Source organism: Dunckerocampus dactyliophorus, chromosome 8 (genome assembly GCF_027744805.1).
Source record: "Dunckerocampus dactyliophorus isolate RoL2022-P2 chromosome 8, RoL_Ddac_1.1, whole genome shotgun sequence".
Classification (NCBI taxonomy): Eukaryota; Metazoa; Chordata; class Actinopteri; order Syngnathiformes; family Syngnathidae; genus Dunckerocampus; species Dunckerocampus dactyliophorus.
Genome location: NC_072826.1, coordinates 31,108,209 through 31,127,839, shown reverse-complemented (window position 1 = coordinate 31,127,839; position 19,631 = coordinate 31,108,209). Strand labels below are relative to the sequence as shown.

The 19,631-nt window shown below is 43.6% G+C and overlaps 1 protein-coding gene across 1 annotated transcript; it reads right to left on the bottom strand.

The window, feature by feature from the left end:
• Nucleotides 1–10,504: 10,504 nt before the first annotated feature.
• On the bottom strand, nucleotides 10,505–19,251 carry arl8bb (ADP-ribosylation factor-like 8Bb). Its single transcript, XM_054785403.1, has 7 exons — nucleotides 19,041–19,251; nucleotides 18,322–18,402; nucleotides 18,066–18,139; nucleotides 15,357–15,450; nucleotides 14,629–14,696; nucleotides 14,456–14,526; nucleotides 10,505–14,382 (listed from the first exon to the last, which is right to left on the bottom strand). Exons 1-7 carry the CDS (start codon nucleotides 19,161–19,163, stop codon nucleotides 14,333–14,335), a joined length of 561 nt encoding a protein of 186 aa, XP_054641378.1. The 5' UTR covers nucleotides 19,164–19,251; the 3' UTR covers nucleotides 10,505–14,332.
• Between the last annotated feature and the right edge of the window lie 380 nt (nucleotides 19,252–19,631).

Below are 19,631 nucleotides of genomic sequence, written 5' to 3'. Positions count from 1 at the left end.
GCTGCGGGACGCACCATCACCCCTCAATGACAATTGAGGGGTGAACATCTGCGGACTTCTCATATATGTTATATTTTAAGGGACTGTACTCAACACAATGTGAGCTGCAGCATTGAGATGCTATCTCTTTATGGCTCTAGCAGATATCTGCAGCTGTGTGTCAGAAGGATGCCAGGTTTTCCCAGAAATAAAAATATCAGGGATACTCTGATGGATCAGCCACTGATTTAGCATGACCCGATTTCCGTGAAAACACGTGAACGGCTAATGCCGACAAATGCCTTCCAAAGCCGATCACAACAACCGATCGCCGTGCTGTGGCGACATGACAACACAAACGTGACATGAATGTTCATGTGTGCTGTGTCACGTAGGTTTTGTATTGCTGCAAGAATGAACACTACACTGTAGACCCTCAATGGCTTCATTTTGACAACACAGGTGAAGCCAATCGACGCCAGCGTGTTTGATCGCTCCCATGTCAAGCCTATTGGTTTGGTTTGGTTTAGTTTGGTTTAGTTTATTTGAACATGAAGGTTCCAATGGAATACATCTCATGAATCATTCTTTGACAGTTCCACATGTCCAAAAGGAGTAGGAAGAAGCAAAGCTTATTTAATCCTACCCCCCATCCAAATCTACATCTAGTACAGTACATGTTGTTCACTTCCATCTCATATTTTATATAATAATCAGTGTAATAATAAATAATAAATAACAGTAAAAAAACAATAAAAAAACAAGCATGACAGAACATCATTGTGATGATGAAGACTCTTCTGCTTGTATTTAGCAAACGTCAACTGCTTGTATTGTTTATGAATGTGCTCATCTCTGTACTTTGTTGGACTTCCTTACTCAATCCCTTCCATAGTTTCATTCCACACACGGAAATGCTGTGGCTTTTCAGCGTAGTTCTCACATATAAATGTTTTAGGTTTCATCTTCCTCTAACCTTTTGGTGTTCGACTTTTCTTGCATCTTTGTGTACACGCTCTGTTTCCTGTCCATATTGTCCATATTGACATTTTGTTTTTAAAACAAACAAGCAATGCGGTTATCTTGGAGATCATTTTTGTCCCACAGGGAAGTGGATATTACCTTTATGGGGTACGTACTAACTTTTTCAAGTGTCACTGAACAACTTTGTGTTGTTCCATCCATCCAACCATCATCCATCCAACATCAATCCATCCAACATCCATCCATTCAACCATCCATCCATCCAACCATCCATTCAACTATTTAAGCATCCATCCATTCAACCATCCACCCAACCAACCATCCATCCAGCCAACCATCGATCCACCCATTCATCCATCCATCAACCATCAATCCATCCAACATCCATCAATCCATCCAACCATCATCCATTCATCCATCATCCACCCATACATCCAACCACGCATCCATCCAGTCATCCATCCATCATCCACCCATCCATCCAATCATCATCCATCCAACCATCAATCCATCATCCACCCATCCAGCCATCCAACCATTCATCCATCCAACCATCCATCCAGCCATCCATCATCCACCCATCCAGCCATCCAACCATCAATCCAGCCAACATCCATCCTTTGAACCATCAATCCAACCATCCATCCATTCATCCAATCATCCATCCAGCCAACCATCCAACCATCCATCCATTCAACCATCCATCCATCCATCCAACCATCCATCCATCCATCCAACCAACCATCCATCCAGTCTTGACTAGGGTCATTATACTAATTATGTTTTGTCCTCAAAACTCTATTTTGGTTGCTTAATGAACATAAACACAATTCGGCCAAAAGTTTCTTTTTTACTGATTACGTATTTGCCATTGGCCCTTGGAATTGTCTCTAGCACTCATCATAAATACACTGAAAAATGGACAGTCAATCCATGCGATCGGTATCGGACGATTTCACACATACTGTCGATGATCGTTATCGGAATCGGCAGCATAAAACCCTGATTGGAGCGTTCCTAATTTTTTTTTTTTTTTACCAAAAAAATGCAAATTTGCAGGGATGCCAATGCTGAATCGCAAATACGACTGTATCCTAAAATAATTATTGTATACAGTCTTCCCTCGTTTATCACGAGGGATAGGTTCCCAAAATAGTGAAATCTGCAAAGTAGCAAACTTTTTTTTAAAGAATGATTTTATGTGTTTTAAGGCTCACCATACACGTTTTTACACTTTTCTCAGACAGGCATTAACATTTCCTCACATTTCTCTCTTGGTTAAACACCTTCTTTTGAATTTTAATTATCAACCTACAAGGTTGGACACAAGAAATTATTAAGTGCATATTTCACTCTTCTGACCGTGCCTCTTTGTCCCGAACTGTAGCGCTGTAGCGTTTTTGAATCCTTGTTAAAACATATTGTTGCTGTATCCTCCTCCTCCAACGGAAGATTCTTTTACAGTATTCCGTAATGGCGCCCTACCGCCGCGCAACGTCCCCTTCCTTCAGCATGTCAACAAGTCCAACCTTTTGTGTGATGGTTAGCATCTTCCTCTGCCTTTCGGGTGCAGAGTGTTTTGTGGACATTGTGGGACAACAGGAAACAGGGCAGTTAGGCAAAAAGGAGATGGATTAACAAAGGTCTCCAGCCAATCAGGACGCAGAACACAATGAGTGGGTTAGCCAATCAGGACCCACAACACAATGCATGTTCATACGCTGTCAAAAAAAAACAACACACACAACAATTGCACTGAAAAAATGAGAAATAGCAAGTCTGCAGAAGGTGAACCGTGATGGAGCGAGGAAACACCGTTTTATCCAACTATTTTCTATATGACTGTTATTGGCCGTTCATTTTAATGTGGGTGTACCAAAAGTCTGGTGGATATTTACCATTTAGCAGGTGCCACCTCACATATTTGCAGAGTTTTTTCAAAACATCTGCAAACCTCGTTTTGCCATTCAAATGCCAACAAGCAAAGAAGCTGCATTCCAGTCAAACAATAGCATTCCTCTCATGCTTCGTCGTGCTTCTGTACAAATGGGCGTTGCCGCTTCAAGGCGTACACGCGCTTCGCCACACGGGCAACATTTAATCGCACTCCTTGCAAAGCTGGCAGCAGAGTGAGTGTGAAGGACACTCTGTCAAAGAACGCTATTCTTTCCCCGGCTGTCATTGCCGTGCCTCATCTTCCTCCATGCGCATCCACGCACTTCATCACTTGCGGCTCAAACACCTCTTTAATTGTACCGTAACGCACGAGGAGATGGTCGTAGGCCCTGTGCTTCAGACGAAACATGGCAACAGAATCATGGAGTGTAAAGTTTCCTTTGGAGGCCAGTCAGCAACAACACACTCAAGCGAAGCTGCCACTTAGAGAGCATTGCTGGCCAGCGTGTCAAATTAAAACGGACAATTCATTCATCTTTCCCCCCGTGGAAAACCTGAACGTGTTGTTGGAAGGAAAAAGAGCCATCATGGATGCGTTCCATATTCATATCACTCTGACTTCATTCTAATACAACTCGTGCATGCTTCCCTTCTCTTCTTCTCAGGTGTTTTTCAAATTTGCCAAAGTTCTATTTTTCCTGTTTGAGTTTGTGACCGAGGTAGCTGAGGCTACAGCTGTTCTTCATCAGGCGCCCTGGAATGACACCCACGAGGGAAACCTTTGCTTGTGCTGTATGAGCAAAAGCAAGCCATGCAGTTATTTCCCTCAAGTAATATAACGCTGAATGAAAAAAAACTTCCAACAAATGCCGTCAAGGCCTGTCATGACCCGTCTCTGGACCACCTCGTGAATCACCTCGCATGTGGAGTGACGCTAACGCCGGCATGCTGCACAGGGAACGTACTGGAAGGTCTTGCAGCCATGTGCGTCCTGATTGGCTGTAGACCACTGTCAATCCATCTCCTTCGGGCCGTGTCCTGTTGTGGTCATCGCTAGCAAACTAGCTAACCGTGTAAGCTGCTTGCCACCTGCCAATAAACAATAGAAGAAGAAGAAGCTAACAGTGTGACTCTGAACACTGCATGCTTGCAAGTTTTCTCCCCAACAAAACCCACAATGTCGACCAAACGCTCCGCACCCGAAAGGCAGAGGAAGCCAAGCGTCGCACAAAAAGGTGGACTTCTGGACATGCTGAAGCAAGGGAGGTGTTGCGGCTGTCGGGCGCCATGACGGAATAAATGACTCTTCGGTTCAAGGAGGAGGAGGAGTAAAATACGACAGGAGCAATGTGTTTTAACAAGGATACAAAAACGCTGCAGCGGAACGTCGCCAGGACAACCTCAGGCCACAGTCCGGAGATTGGATATCTCCGTGTGGAATTTACACGGCTTCTTCCAGCATTCCAAAAACATGTATGTTAATTAATTGGTGACTCTCAGTCGTCCACAGGTATGAATGATTGTTTGTCTATATGTGTCCTGCCATTGGCTGGCCACCAGTCCAGGGTGCAACCCACTTCTCGCCCTAAGTCAGCTGTGATAGGCTCCAGCATGCCCCCACGGCACTAGTGAGGGCCAGCAGCATAGAAGATGGATGGATGCATTTGCATCTTTGTTTTATTAGCATCGACTTTCAACTTTTTTTCCTTACATTAGATAGTCCCTACAAGGGGAAATTGATTTGTTCGAGCATAAAAACATACACACACACATAAAACACCCAGAAAGACACACACACACACACACACACACGTACTGCGGGCAGGAGGTGTCAGACCTGACCGTGATAAGTGACTTTCCACAAAGTAGGATTCCTTGTAATATTTTTGTAGTTGGAGCTTATAAAAACTGTTTACAACCTTCTAAATGGGGTTTTTAACATTTTTAGAGCCCTCTACACATGAAATAACACCCCTATAGCCACCTTTACACTTGTAATACCCAATATAGGAGGCCATTTAAAACATAAGGAAGACTCGTGCGTGTGTGTTGCAATAAATGTGATCCCAAGGGGACCTGAAAGAGAGGCGAACAGAAAGTGACGTCGGATTTCACAGTTGAGTTTCAGCTACGGCTGCAAAAGTAGGATTATTGTAGCTCAATAAAAGCCTGTTGTTGCGGCGATCAAGTGTGATCCTTGTGTGTCGCACCCAGTATGACAGTAACACGCCTGACACCCACTGACCAGCGCAAAATATGACATTCATCAGTACTTTTGAACACATCTTCATATATTTGTATTTTAGTTTGTTTAGCCATTTTTATGCTTGATTTAGACACAAAATACATAACAGTTGCTTAAATATGCATCTTTTTTGACTAATAATTGGCCGTTTTCAACCACAAAAACAGCATGATTTATTAATTCATATATTTTGGAAAAACCGTGAGTGAAACCGCAAAATTTGAGCTGCGAAGGACAAGTGTACATTTGAATCCATTTTTTAAAAAACCCTGCATGTCAGCGCTGCGCTATTAGCATCAACATTTCATCTTTTTCTCCTTGCATTGGGTAGATGAAAAACATACACGCACACGTAAAACATCCATGTAAATATACTGTACTTTTTAAAACAGTTAAAAACAATCAAATAAACTCAATGCACAATTGTGGAGGCTACATGTGAATTACAGAGTCTGGAAAGGACTTGCTGGAGCGCTCCGGTAGACATCTGGACTGCAGACGGTCCAGGGTGCTGTGAAAGGAAAACTGCACTTTTGGGGGGTATTTTGCCCACCATCCACAATCCTTAAGTGAAACACGAACACATATTTATTTCTGTTTTCTGTGCCTTCTAATGAGAGAAAACGAGCACGTCATGGGAGGTATCTGTTAAGAAACTCTAACAACATTTGATTGTTTTATATCCACGCTGTGATCAGGCATTAAAAGTACATTGATGATAACATGTACTACTTGCAGTATCTTTCTGTATTTTGAGGATTTAAAACATAACCAGAACTTGTTTCGTAGGCACATTGAGTTGACGTAGCCCATAGGAGCTAACGCTACTTCCGTCAACAACAGCATAGAAACAGCAACGGCACTTCCATCGTCACTCGGGCGCGTTCGCTTGGACTCGTTCTACTCTTTGGGCATCTAATAATGGTTGCATCTCCAGTAAGTACACCTGGCCTTTGGTTTCTGCTCCCTCCTTTGTTGGCTTTATTATACTTTGTGTGACTCTCGTTAAAGAGACGATAACTGTTTTTCAGCCCCACGTCTCCGCTTCTGTCCAGACCTAACAACACGAAACAGGAGGTGGTAGACTTGGATGGGCTGTGCTGTACGGTCACGATTGCTCCTGCTATTGATAATATCTTTTCACGATTAAATAAGTGAATTGTGCACAAACTGGCATAGTTGAGTCTAGTCAAGTGAGTGCGTGTCGTGGGTTCCAGCACTGCATGGGACAACCGACCCAAGGTGAGAGTCACCCTTTACCCTTTGATGAAGAAGATGGATGGAGGTTATCCAAAGGAACTATGTGGATGTCTCAAGAGTGAAAGCATTAAATTCCTCTCTGTTTATTCCTTTGGACCGGGTTTTGAATTTTTCTATGGCCGTGCTGCCAAGTCTGTCTGCGATATCAAAGGTAGGGTACTTTGGTCCGAGTCCAAAAGTCAGCAAGTCCCTGGCTCATGAGGCCTGTGGGGAACATCTGTCCTGAGCCCAATCTGTCACTGTGGCACAGAAGAGATGGTATGGTGGTGTGATTTCACTTGCGATATCGAGCCTAAATCAGCGTGAACACACCATCATACAAACAGGAGATAGCATGGATTTGTTACTATTGTCTCCATTATTTTTTCCGGCTGTTAATAATTCCCCCAACATTCCAGCCTGCAGGGCATCATTTATGCTTTCAGTCTCTCTATTCACAACCACAGCATGTTCAGCCCGTCTGGATCAAGTCACAGTCACTGGAAGATAAAAGTCTCGTCTTAACACACTCGTACCCGACGCTGCACGCAAACCAAGGACAGGTTCTTTAAACAGGAAAGTCTACAAGCGCACAACGAAACCCCCTCCTCTATGTGGGCCATCACCCATCATCTGCTTACAACAACATCCTGACATCTCTCCTCCAAACATTGTCTCATTCCACAGGCAGAGTGGCCACTAATGAGCTGTTTTGCCACCAGGCAGGCAAACGACGTGTTGTTATGCTGGACGATCGTTCGCCAGCGACCCCTGGCAACAACAACCACAACCCTATTGTGACCACCCCCGGGGAGGTACACCCCCCAGAGACTCCACAGCTAAACATTTAGAACTGAAGAAGCCTTTTGGTTTAAAGGTGAAATGTCGCCAACAAACAAGAAGAGTTCAGTTGCCTCACCTTTGTGAGGTTGACCTTGGTTTCGTCGGTCCAAGGACTCTCATTGCAGAACATGGGAGCCATTGTTTGGAGACTTTTTGAAGGTAAATAAATGGAGAACACTAATCCCTCGTTTATCACGGTTACTTGGTTCTAGACCTGACCGCGATGAGTGAATTTCCACGCATTTCCTAGTTTATGAACCAAATACAGACATCCCTCACCTATCACTCCCTCGCTAGATTACGGTTGTTCAGAAATTAATTAATTAACGATCGCTGTTTTGTTAGGGTTGGAGAGTTAGGGGGTTAGGGGAGGGTTAGGGTTAGGGTTACAGTTAGGGGATAGGGTGGGGGATAAGGTTAGGATTGGGGTCAAGGGTTAGGGTTATAAATTTGAGGTTAGCTCACTGTCTTGCTAGCTAGCGGCCGTCTAGAGTCCCTGTAGTACAACAGTTGTGCAATGCGGTGTAAACAATGAATAACAGGAGTGTGATGGTGACTGTGGGGGTGTTATTTCATGTCTACAAGCTGTTTAGAAAGTCATCAACATGCTTTCTGTGCTCTAACCAAGAAAATATTTTATTTATTAACACTGAATCCTATATCGCAGAAGTTCAATTATCGCGGCCGGGTCTGGAGCCAATAACCGCTATACACAAGGGACAACTGTATTTTCGTAGTTAGAGCATAGAAAAACTGTTTATGACCTTCTGAATACATTTTTAACATTATTAGAGCCCTCTAGGCGTGAACTAACAGCCCACAGTCACCTTGATACTCGTGTTACCCAACATAGTAGACATAATAAGAGAAAATAAGCCATCAAAAACACAAATAAGACTCATGCTCATGTGTTCTAGTGCTGGGGGAGCTGAGTGGGGGCGCGGACAGGAAGTAAGGTCAGCAGTTCAGAGTTGAACTTCAGCCGTGTTACAGGCTGTTGTGCCTGTTGTGAGATCATCGAAACCTGCAGTAAACACCTGCTGTCTGTTGCTTGTCACTGGTCACAACATCACTGATGCCTTGTGACCAGTTTAGAATACTACGAACATCACAACGTCTTTGAATGTGTCTTCTGAATGCCTTCAGTTGTATTTTCGTTCATTTAGCCATTTTATGCTTGGAAATGCTTCATTTAGACAAAAGCTGGCTGAAATGTGCCTATTTTTGACTAATAATAGGCCGTATCCGTCCATGAAACAGAATGATTGATTCATTTTTCAAAACCTGTGCTAGAGGGAAGCCGCAGAATCACTTCACTTCACTCACTGAAGACAAAACGCAGCAGCGACCACACCCAAGCGGCAGGTGAAGCTGCTTGTGTGTTTTTTTCTTTCCAGTCAGCCTGCCGGCGAATGGGAATGATATCAAACGTGCTGAAGCTTGTCGATGGCCGCTCGCGTCGCTTTCATCTACCTTTCACTTTTGATACTCAGCATCTTCAAGACGCCAACAACGTTAGGAACTGACCAGCCAGTCACTTATTAACTCCTTCCACCCTGCATTACAATTCACCTTGCATAGCAGGTACACCGCAGTGTTTAAAGAATTACACTCCCTACATCAGCTTTCCCTTTTTATGGACATAAATCCAACATGGATTAATAAAAATGGACCACTGTGTTTAAAATGCAGCCTGATAAATAGTCAATCTATATGGAAATATGAGGTACGCTGAGAAAATGCATGAAGCGTCCTGTTTGATCAGAGCCCCGGGAAGCTGAAGTTATGGTTTTTAATGGAATCCGAGGGGAGGAGGGTGCATGTCGAGGCTGAGACCGGGAGGTGAGAGTATGAAAGCTTTCACGAGGCAGCAGGATACTGGATAACAGCAAGTACATGAAAGATTACTCTCACTGAGCGCAAATGGAATTATTGCATTTTGGAGGTCTCAGCAGCTTTTCTGCATGACCACAGAAAAGACAACAAAGTCAGGCTGCTGAAAACAAAACAGAACTTTTTCCTCACAAAGGCAGATTGAATTTATTTTTTTTTTTTTTAAGACAAACAAATTCTCAGGAGGTAGAGGCAGGGTTTGGGGGGTCTAGCAATCGAATGCTATTTATTTATCATGTATTGTGCAAAACTAAGACAGGTACGTCAAATGAATACTGACCCGCCATCCACCAGTACGAACCTGCAGGTTGTTTTTCAGAGAGAAGTTCATAAAAACAGCATAGGATTATAAAAAGATCACAAGATGATAAAAACAACGTTGATAAAAAATGATTTGTGTCATAATATGGTGCTGGTGTTGCTAATGTTGAATGATTTAAAGAAAAACACCTGACTTGTAAAGTGAATGCTGATAAACAGCAGACATTCCAAATATATTTGTCCACTGAGTCTTATGAAGCCGTTATGCGGCGTATGCGTGCAGCCGTCTGTGTTTTACAAGGCATGCACCAGTTCGGTGATGGCCCACGCGGCGCTGTATTGGCTGTAACGTTCCACGCGTGGCGATTAGTGCCAAATGATGGCATCAGCGGCAAGCAGAATGAGGTGTTTGTTGAGGCCTCTCAGTGTGGGAGCACTAAACCTCTTATCCCCAACTTATTCATTCAAGAGCACTGGAGCAATGTACCGTAGTCACACATCACACAAGATCACGGGACAAGGCCTTATCTATCCAATCAGATCAAGTCAGTGGCGTTACGAGGGAACACTGTAATTACATTGTGCACATACAGTATACATAATGAAGTGTCCATAGAGGATATTTCATGGCTACAGTGACTTCAGGTCAAATGTTGCTGACAGACTCACAACAACGAGCAGTGCAAATAGTGCAGATGTGGCAGGTTCAGGGTGTGAAACATGCATTACATAAAGAGCACATTGGTAATAGAGTGCAGCTACATTAATGGTATGTCACACTTTGAGGTCACTTTATGACCTGTTCTCCACATAAATCCTCATGGCAGGTCTGTAACCACTTCTTAATGCCTTGCGGTCGCTGCAACAGCGAACCACACGCGCTCCCACACAGCGCAGGCAGGCCGCTAACCTATGGAACTCGTCTGCAAACACCTCCATCTGTCCACAACTGCAACACGGCCTCGCAACAAATGCCAGCAGCTGTTCGGTCAATGCTGCGTTCAAGAAATGAGATTAATCAAGGTGGTGTTGCAGAAACAGCTGGACCACTTCTACCCATAAGCCTTTTTGTGGTCGCAAAATAATCCTTGCAGCACATTCCCGCTCTTTGGAGGCCTGTTAGATTTCTGTTCCTGCCACAAAACACAAAAATGGTTTTGTCAGCCATCAGTTGATTTATTCATTATTTGGTAACACTTTACAATATTTACACTAAAGTACAGTAGTTAATGAGGAACCTACCTAAGCCTAACCACTACTCCTTAGCTACTCATTAGTTCCTCAGTAACTACTTTACATTTATGTGCCTTAGTGACTCATTAGTTCCTTAGTAACTACTTCAAATGTGCCATAGTTCCTCAGCAACTACTCATTAGTTCCTCAATAACTAGTCTAAATTGATGTGCCTTAGTCATGAGTGCCTCTTTAGTTCTTTAGTAACTACTTTAAATTTATGTGATATAGTTCCTCAGTAACTACTCTACTCATTAGTTCTTCAGTACCTAGTCTAAATTTATGTGCTGTAGTCATTAGTTCCTCAGTAACTACTCTACTGGTTAGTTCCTCATTAGTTTGTCATTAGTTCCTCAGTAACTAGTATAAATTTAAGTGGCTTAGTCAGTTCCTCGTTAGTTCATTAGTTCTTCATTAGTTCCTCATTAAATACTTTAAATGTATGTGCCTTAGTTCCTTAGTAACTACTCTACTCATTAGTTCCTCAGTAACTACTTAAAATTTTATGTGCCTTAGTTCCTCATTAGGTGTTTCGGGCATGCCCAGCCGGGAGAAGGCCCCGGGGGAGATCTAGGACACGCTGGAGGGATTACGTCTCACGCCTTGGTGTCCTCTGGTGGAGCTGGAGGAGGTGGTCGGGGACCGGGAAGTCTGGGCTTCTCTACTAAGACTGCTGCCCCCGCGACCCGGACCCGGATAAGCGGAGGAAAATGGAATGGAATAGTTCCTCATTAGTTCCTCAGTAACTATTGTATTTTTGTGTACCTTATTGTAAAGTGTGAGCCATTATTTTATTTAGTCATTATTTTATATAAATTGGATTATTAAATGTAACAACATGTTTATGATTGACATTGAAGGTTGCCCTCATGCAGAGCTGCATTGGATACTTGCCATCGCTCAGTGTTTCTTGAACACGTGTCTGCACCGTCACAAAACACAAAGGAACTAATTCTGTCAAAAATAAACTTCAGAGAGGAAAAAAAAAAGTGGTGAAGAAGAATCCGCAGATGCGTTGTGTGTTTGTTGGTCACTGAACTGGCTCCGGACTTGACGTTTCACGTAAGACTGCTGTGAGGCTTCGTCAACATGGTGGACTTCACGGCCATCAGCAGGAAAAGCTCGACTGGCGTTTACCCGAGTGGATCTGAAACATGGGGGTAAGTTTTATGGATGCGGCTTGTTTTGATGAAAATAAAAAACAGTCGAAAATCACTGAATTTACACACTCTCTGATCAAACAGGGCAGAAACCTAAGATGAGGCTGCTTCTCGAAGTCATGCCTCATGGATCATGGCGCCTGCCACTTTGTGTTGGTCAGCATGTGGCCAATAATAAAATGTTGCAGAAACATTTGTGATACACTGCGGCTTCCTACAGCCTGTGGAATGTCTTTAAAGTAAGTGTGACATCCTAAATCCTGCTAATCGGACAATAAAATACTGTCATGCGGGAGGCGCTTGCAGTACCCTCCTCATCCTGAAGGGGTGGGGAAGGTGCGTGTCACTGGCGTCCTTCAATAGAGAGGAAAATCCAGCAGCACCAGCTGGAGAATGGCAAGTCAAACGCAAGATATGTTAGTGCTCTGCTGAACGAATGAATGAATTTTACTGTCAAGATGGAGGACGACTCAACAAAAGTTAATCAGACTTTTACAACAAAGAATCAGACCTTTTCCTGGGGAAGGACGGGGCGGTGGGTAGGTTCATATACAAAAGGTAAGACCACAGCTGTCTTTCGGTTAAAAAATGGATTGCTGCTGGGTCTCCCAGCAAGACAAGGACCCACAACACACATCCATACAAGTTGGTCCAGAAAGTTTTTGAAGGACACCAAAATCAATGTTCTTGCGTGGCTCTCTCCGAGCCCAGATCTCACTCCTATCTCGAATCTGTGGTGGAGGCTCAAGGTCAGGGTCCAAGGTTAGGCTGGATGAAAAATGTGTAATGGACGAAGGAGCCATGTGCCACGTTAGTTAGAAACTACCAGAAGTGATTATTTTCCATTTGGAATGAGAAAGGTCATAGCCCACTACTGACAGTTAATAATCACAAAGCTAAGAACTTTGCTTGTTGCATTTTTTTAGGACTTTTTTTCTTGTTTCAATTCCACAAATCCATCAAAATGTTAATTTGGCCTTGTGCAGATGTTAGCTTTTGTTAACTTTGATTCCATGAAGGGTGCCAATATATATATTTTTTACCATTGCTGTATATTTTGCATATTTTCTCCCCCAGGTTGATGATGCGCAGTCCTGCAAAACAGACTTTTACGTTGGCCTGTATCAGTTTCTGCTCTGTGCAGACTCCACGTATGCAAAGCCCTCTACTTCCACCTAGTGGCAAAACATTTCACATGCAACAGGCCGACTGAGCAACCCCTGGAAACCCTTTTTAAAAATAAAACCAAATTTATTAGCAATCACATGGAAAGAACGCATGACATCTACAGGAGCATTTGTTGGAATAAAAATGCTAACTTCTTATTTACAAAGTCTACAATTGAATGTGAATTATTTTAGCACATGCAAGTACAAATTGCAAGTATAGGCTATATAATATGACACAGTTAACAAAAGCTTTTCTTTTAACCCCCGCTTTAAACCACAAGTCATCCAGTTTTACAGCCCCCTCACTGCTGCTGTGGTCCCAACAGTTGCTAATTAGTATTCTGCTCATCACCAACAGACACAGGAGGACAATGTGAGGTAATATAGAGCGCATGAACACAGAGATGCGTGAACCCAACTGGCAACATGGAGGAGATTCACGTGCTTGATTGAAGCATCACATTGATCAAAGTAGAAACTGTCTTGGCAACGACAGAAAATGAAAATCACGTCAATCAAAGTCTTCAGCGGCATTTCCAACGACAGGAGTGGCAATGATCGTCTAACGCTTTTGTTGTGTGTGGCTTTCCGACTATCATGGCCTTCCGCTATTCAACCTGAACAAATGCATGATTAGAAACGAGGAACTGGGGCACACGGGAGGCCACGGGTGGTCAAAGCCCCCCCACATCAGCCGAGCAAAATGTAACATTTTGTAAATTTGTTTGCGTCGTGCTGCGTTAGTGCCGCACCGCTGAGGTCATGAGGTGATTCGAAAACAGCGAGAGACTGATTTGTGTAACCAAGGGACGCGGTTGATTTTCTAATAGCGTGTTAGGCCTCACTTTGGGCAATGACTGGCGCTCTCCCTCGGCCAAAAGGCACTTAAACGTCTGCTGGCCCATTTCTGCCTCAGACCCAGCAACAATCCGTCATCGCCCAACCTTCATCGGCGTGTACAATTTCATTCAAGTAATAATCCCAAGCATACTGCCAAATAAAATGCAGGTGATCGTGCGTGAGAGCTCATTGTGATTGAAGGCATTAGCTGCAGCAACCGTTGTCACTTGGCAAACAATTAAAAACCACAATCGCACTTTGTCGTGTAAACACCAAACAATGGATGCTTGTGATCGTGGGATCGCTATGGGAAATACGACGACAGCTCACTGTAACGTCATTCAAGCCCCGCGCGTGGAGGGCCCACAGGGACGGGCGCTACGGCATGACCAATCACCATCTAGCGCGGACACATTTCAGGATCCCAAAGACAAGCAGTGCGGGTACAGTATGGTAGTAGTGACTGGTGGTGCACGTTTGCGACAGGAGAGAGCAGAGAGCGCTGAAGTACTTCACAGAGGCAGCGGAAGGAATGACTGTGGAGGACCCATGAGTGTTTGGGGCTGAGGCTGCACAGCTGCCTTTCACTTTCAGCTCCTCCGCGACTTTGAGTGCTGGATGAGCCACTGCAGTGTGATATCTGCCAGAAGGACATCTGTCAGCACCAGCTTCCAACACGCAGCACACGGTGACTAAAGTGATCTGACGGTTACCTATATTGTCCTTCTCTTTGCAGGAGACGGAGTAGCAGCAGATCTCTCGATCCTGGATGGCAGACAGGTTCCTGTTGAAGGAAAGTAGTCAATATGAAATCATTTGATAAAAATGCCACCAACGTATGATTTTAACATAAGGAGCGTTCACAGGTAATAAATGGGTGTCTCACATCTTCTCAATGAGCTGCTTCTCATCAAGTGCGTTGGCGAGGTCCCGTTTGTTTCCCAGCACTAGAACCTGAAAAACAACATTAAAAGGCTGATTAAGCCCTCATATGTCAGACGATTAAAAGCTTTTACCGCAACCGCGACCTTAAAACGCCGCTGTTTCCCGGCACGCCACAATTAAATATGGGCCGCCACATATAGATTTGGCCGTGCCTCCTTCCTTAATTGGCCCGTGGGTCATTTGGTATAATTTTGAATAATTTTCATGTTTTATTTTGAAAAGTCTCACTTTCCGCATCCGTCTCACTTGCCGCATGTCCATGGTGCGTGTGCTAACTTTATCTCATGCCGCACAGATAGACTACTACTGTATTTCTACCATTTGTCTTTCACCTCATATGTGGTGTAAATGCTGATACTATGTGGGAATGCATAAAGGTGAGTTTGGATGACTTATTGAGTGCTAATGTGCACATTTGTCTCAAGGTAATTCATGCTAGCACACTGCCTTTTACCACACACGTCAAACAGCCATGTCATCATGATGGGTCGGCATTCAGGCGTTGTTCATGTCTACGTTTTACACAATACATAATAAATAAGATCAATTAGATCATGATATTGTCCGATGCCCTCAGCAATTGCCTGTATTTGCCCAAAGGTAAATCCGCCCTTGGCTGCACTTCCCTGAAAACATTCAAGATTAAAAAAAACAGAAATAGTGACTTACTGGGATTCCTTGTAGTTGCGGTTTGTCCAACAAGTTGTGTAGCTCATTTGTGGAAGCTTCTATCTTATCTCGATCCGCTGCATCCACCATGTAACTGAGGAAGATCAACTTTATTACACAGTTGGAATTGAGCGACTTGACCATTAAAACATACAAACTGACCAATGAAGATTTGTGTCAAAATGTGATGTCCGTCTTAGCAAACCACCCTAAAAACAAATCAATAAATAATTTTTTTGCACTGTGCACTGTGCAAGTCAAAATGTCGACGTTACAGAACTGCACGGCAGGACAGGAGCTCATTTCACTGTTCGTCGACTCTAAACAGTCCAAGAGCAGCCTGATTCATTTGTCGATGGACTGCTTTTATGCAAGCAAAAAAATAGTATCAGGATGCAGAAAACGAGGCGGGGGTGGCAGGTGATAAGAAATAAACACACCTACCATAAATTCCGTTGTATAAGCCGCATGTGTCGACGTCCTAAAATGGCATATTGTGGCGCGCACAGGTCGGTGAGGACCGGGCGGCTCTTTATTCGATGGGAGCCAATCATGAGCAATGAAAAAAAACAAGCTTACAGGAGGTCAGTCTGACTCACAGTTTCATCTTCCAAAACACTAAACTCATCACACGGCAACTTACAATCACACTCAAAAGTATAATAAATATACAAACATGTACCAAACCGAGCTTAATTGAAAAAAAAATACATTTTAAAGTTTTACTATTATGTATTTCGTTTGAGCAAAGCATTTCATTGGAGGACAAGCAGCATAGAAAAGGGATTGATGGCGCTGCAGTGGTGCCTCTGTCTACCAAAGAGAGCGAGAGGAGCCCAGAGGGCGGCTAACGTCATTGCAGCACCCCAATGAATGTGTTGCTCAGACACAATGCATTATAGGAATATTAGAGTTGTTTTTTCTTCATTTTAAACTCATATTGGTACATGTTTGTATAGTTTTAAAAGGTATACATTTTGAGTGTTAAGTTGCTATGTGATGAGTTTAGTGTTTTTAGTAAGATGACACCGTGAGTGATATTTAGGGCTGTCACGATACTCGATATATCGATTAATCGAACGATTAAAAAAAAAAAAAAACAGGTGGATAATTATGACGTCCTCGATGTGCACGTATGTCTGTGTTTGCATGTCCGCTCGTCTCTCCGTGCCACACAGGCTGGCATCGGTTCTATAGTGGAAAGAACGGAGAGAGTGGGCTCTCATGTCATTCAGCCTCTTTGTGGAGGCGGGGCTACGAGCTACTACCCTACTATCCTAGCAGCAGCTAGCTTCGTGAGCCAGTGAACGCTAACACGAATGACAGCACAAAAGCAATCATTGAGCGCATGAACACCGGCGACCGACATGGACAATTTTCTCAACTGGGCAACAAAACTAACAACAGAGGTGCCTCGAGTAGCGGAGCCTTCGTCCCGACAGGTCAACGCTTACTGAGGCGTTTGGTCGGCAAATGTAAACAAAACAGTGCAGAATGGTGCGCGCTCACAGACGGTGTCGCTGGCTACACTGCAAAAACATACGTACAGGCAACTGTGTCGAGATAATGTCTCACAATGAGTACTATCTCGTGGTTCAAATGTGAATTACACCTCTCATGACAATAATGAATGAAAAAAATGGTCTAAAAAAAGGTTGCAGATAAAATCAGATATCAACGATAAATTCAACATTGTTATCGTGACAGGCCTAGTAATATTGTTGCAGTGCTATATATACACTGACCTCCTGCCATTTCTGATGGGTTGACTGAGCGCACTGATAGTTCGTGATCAGCCAAAGAAAGAGCTCACCGACACGTGAGCGGCACAGTATTTAAACAATTAGCAGTAGTTCTGAAGTAAAGGAGATGTCACGAGATTAGAATTTAGCTGCAGCACTGTATAAGCCGCAGGGTTCAAAGGTTTTTTTTAAAGTAGCGGCTTACACACCAGAATTTACGGTAGTGTTTCTGCATTGCCTTACAAGTTGACGACACAACCGTTCGGGAACTGGACTCGAGTGTTTCAGTTGAATTTGTCATGGGATTTGTGTCCCATTTTGTCATGAGACAGAAAGAGGCCATTAAAAAGAGAAGTGAAAATCCTCCCGCGTCACTTTCCCACATTTAGCTACACACACACACACACACACACACACACACACACACACACACACACACACACAACAAGTCTCTGTGAGGTCTGGCCAACTTCAAATACAGAGCATATTTCTACCGTTAGTGCACTTTTGCAATACTGCTTCATTCAAACCATAATTGGAGCAACGCAACCTTAGCAACTTTTCACAAAACAAGTGCCGCAAAGCATGCTGGGGAGCCGGCATCAGATTGGTTACTGCTTGCCCAAATATAGAGCAACTTTGTTTCAGCAAGCTGAAGTGCTTCTGACCATCTCTTGGCCATGAAAGGATAGAAATGCTGATTCACAACAACGACGCAGCATCAAGAGCGGCTGGGGGGGGGGGTCATAATTCATTTTTAAAAATCATGTTAATACTCACATAAAACCCAGCTAATAAATCCAATCACGTTCAAAGAAAGTACTGTTGAATATGTTATGTAACAGGGATTTTTTTGTTCCATTTCCAAACGAAAAGGCACTGTGCTCATCTTCCCCCCCCCCCTTTCAAGTTCACAGTAATTTAAAGCAAACAAACCATCTACTCAAACACAGATTCCACGACTTACACAATAGCATTGACTCCTCGACAGTAGCGTTCCCACATGCTTCGGAAGCGGGGCTGTCCACCGATGTCCCATATCTGAAGAGAGAAATCATTTATTCACAAATCATTTGGGAAAAAAACAACTCAGCCGCCTGAAAGGAGCTCTGTAACATTTATACACAGTGAATCCGGCAGCCACGTGATCATAGTGCTCTAGGGGACATGACACATCCAACTAGCTCAGTTTGTAGCATAAACACATCCAGCAACACGCCTACCTTTATTGTCACGTTGCCTTTTGTGACCTTCCGCATGTTGAATCCAACTGTGGGAATCATGTCTTCGCTGAACTGGCCTGACTGCAAAAGCAAAACAAAAGAAGGCTGGTTTGTGTTTGGTATAAAACTTGACGTTCAGTGCCGTCGTTAGAATGAAAAACAGCGAAGACCTCCTGTAGAACCGTAAAATTGCTTTGTAAATAATGTTAGTTTGTTTTATAAAAATGTTATAAAAAAAATTATTCAGTTCAGCTGGCACGAGCACATTGCAGGCAAAATAAATAAGCATATTTCCTGACAACCTTTTGTGGGATATTGGTTCCACCCAAGATAATTATTTCATGCAGATGACGGTGCAATTTTTACTTTTCAATACAAGGCTACTTTAATCCAGATGTGGCAGGTCAACAGTGGACGACCTTGTTGTCATGCTGGATGATGTTGACATGAGTTTATGACAACACGCCGGCAGTTCCGTCCACGTGACTGCTATAATAAGCGCCCAGTCACACTGTACACTTCCCGTGATTCCAGACAAAAAAAACCACTTGGGTGCGAGCCAACTATTGGCCGTCGAGTCATTATTCTCTAGGTGTTTAATGATGTAAGGTGTAAGTCCTAAACATTAACCTTTATGTTACAAAACCTCGTAACAAGCAGCCTCTCCCCGGGAGCAGCACTGGGCCCGCACTGACAGAGCATGTTTGCTAGCAACTTACAGCAATCACATTGACGAATGTCGTCTTTCCGGAGTACTGAAGTCCAACCAGTGTGAGTTCCATCTCTTCCTTCCAAAAGAGCGACCTGAACCAGTCCAAAAGCCTGTTTATGAGGGCCAGCATCTTGGATGACACACCCGTCAAAATCGCTGCGGTTGTCTGGTCTGGTGTGAGTAGCTTAGCAATCTACACCGGAAGTAGCGAGCAGCTCTGTCGCGTCATGTGACGTACAGTTGTGTTCAAGTCATACTCGAAATTGCTGTTTGTTACATAGCCAATAGATACACACCGCATCGAGTGGGTCTGGCCACTGCTGCGATACGCCAATGTCGCCGCTATATTGGACGTGTCAAGTCTGCGCTGTAAATGAATACAAGTAAATGTATTGACTTTCACAAAGCGCCTTTCCACAAAGAAATTTAAGTGAATATACTTGTACTTGGGAAACAGTTAGGCACCAAAAACAATGTATTTGATCTTCTCAAATTTGTGGTGCCTAACTGTTTCCCAAGTATATCAGTGCGTGTGTGGATGTATAAACGAGAGGAATTAAATTTGTAGAAAGGCGCATTATGAAAGTCAGTACATTAT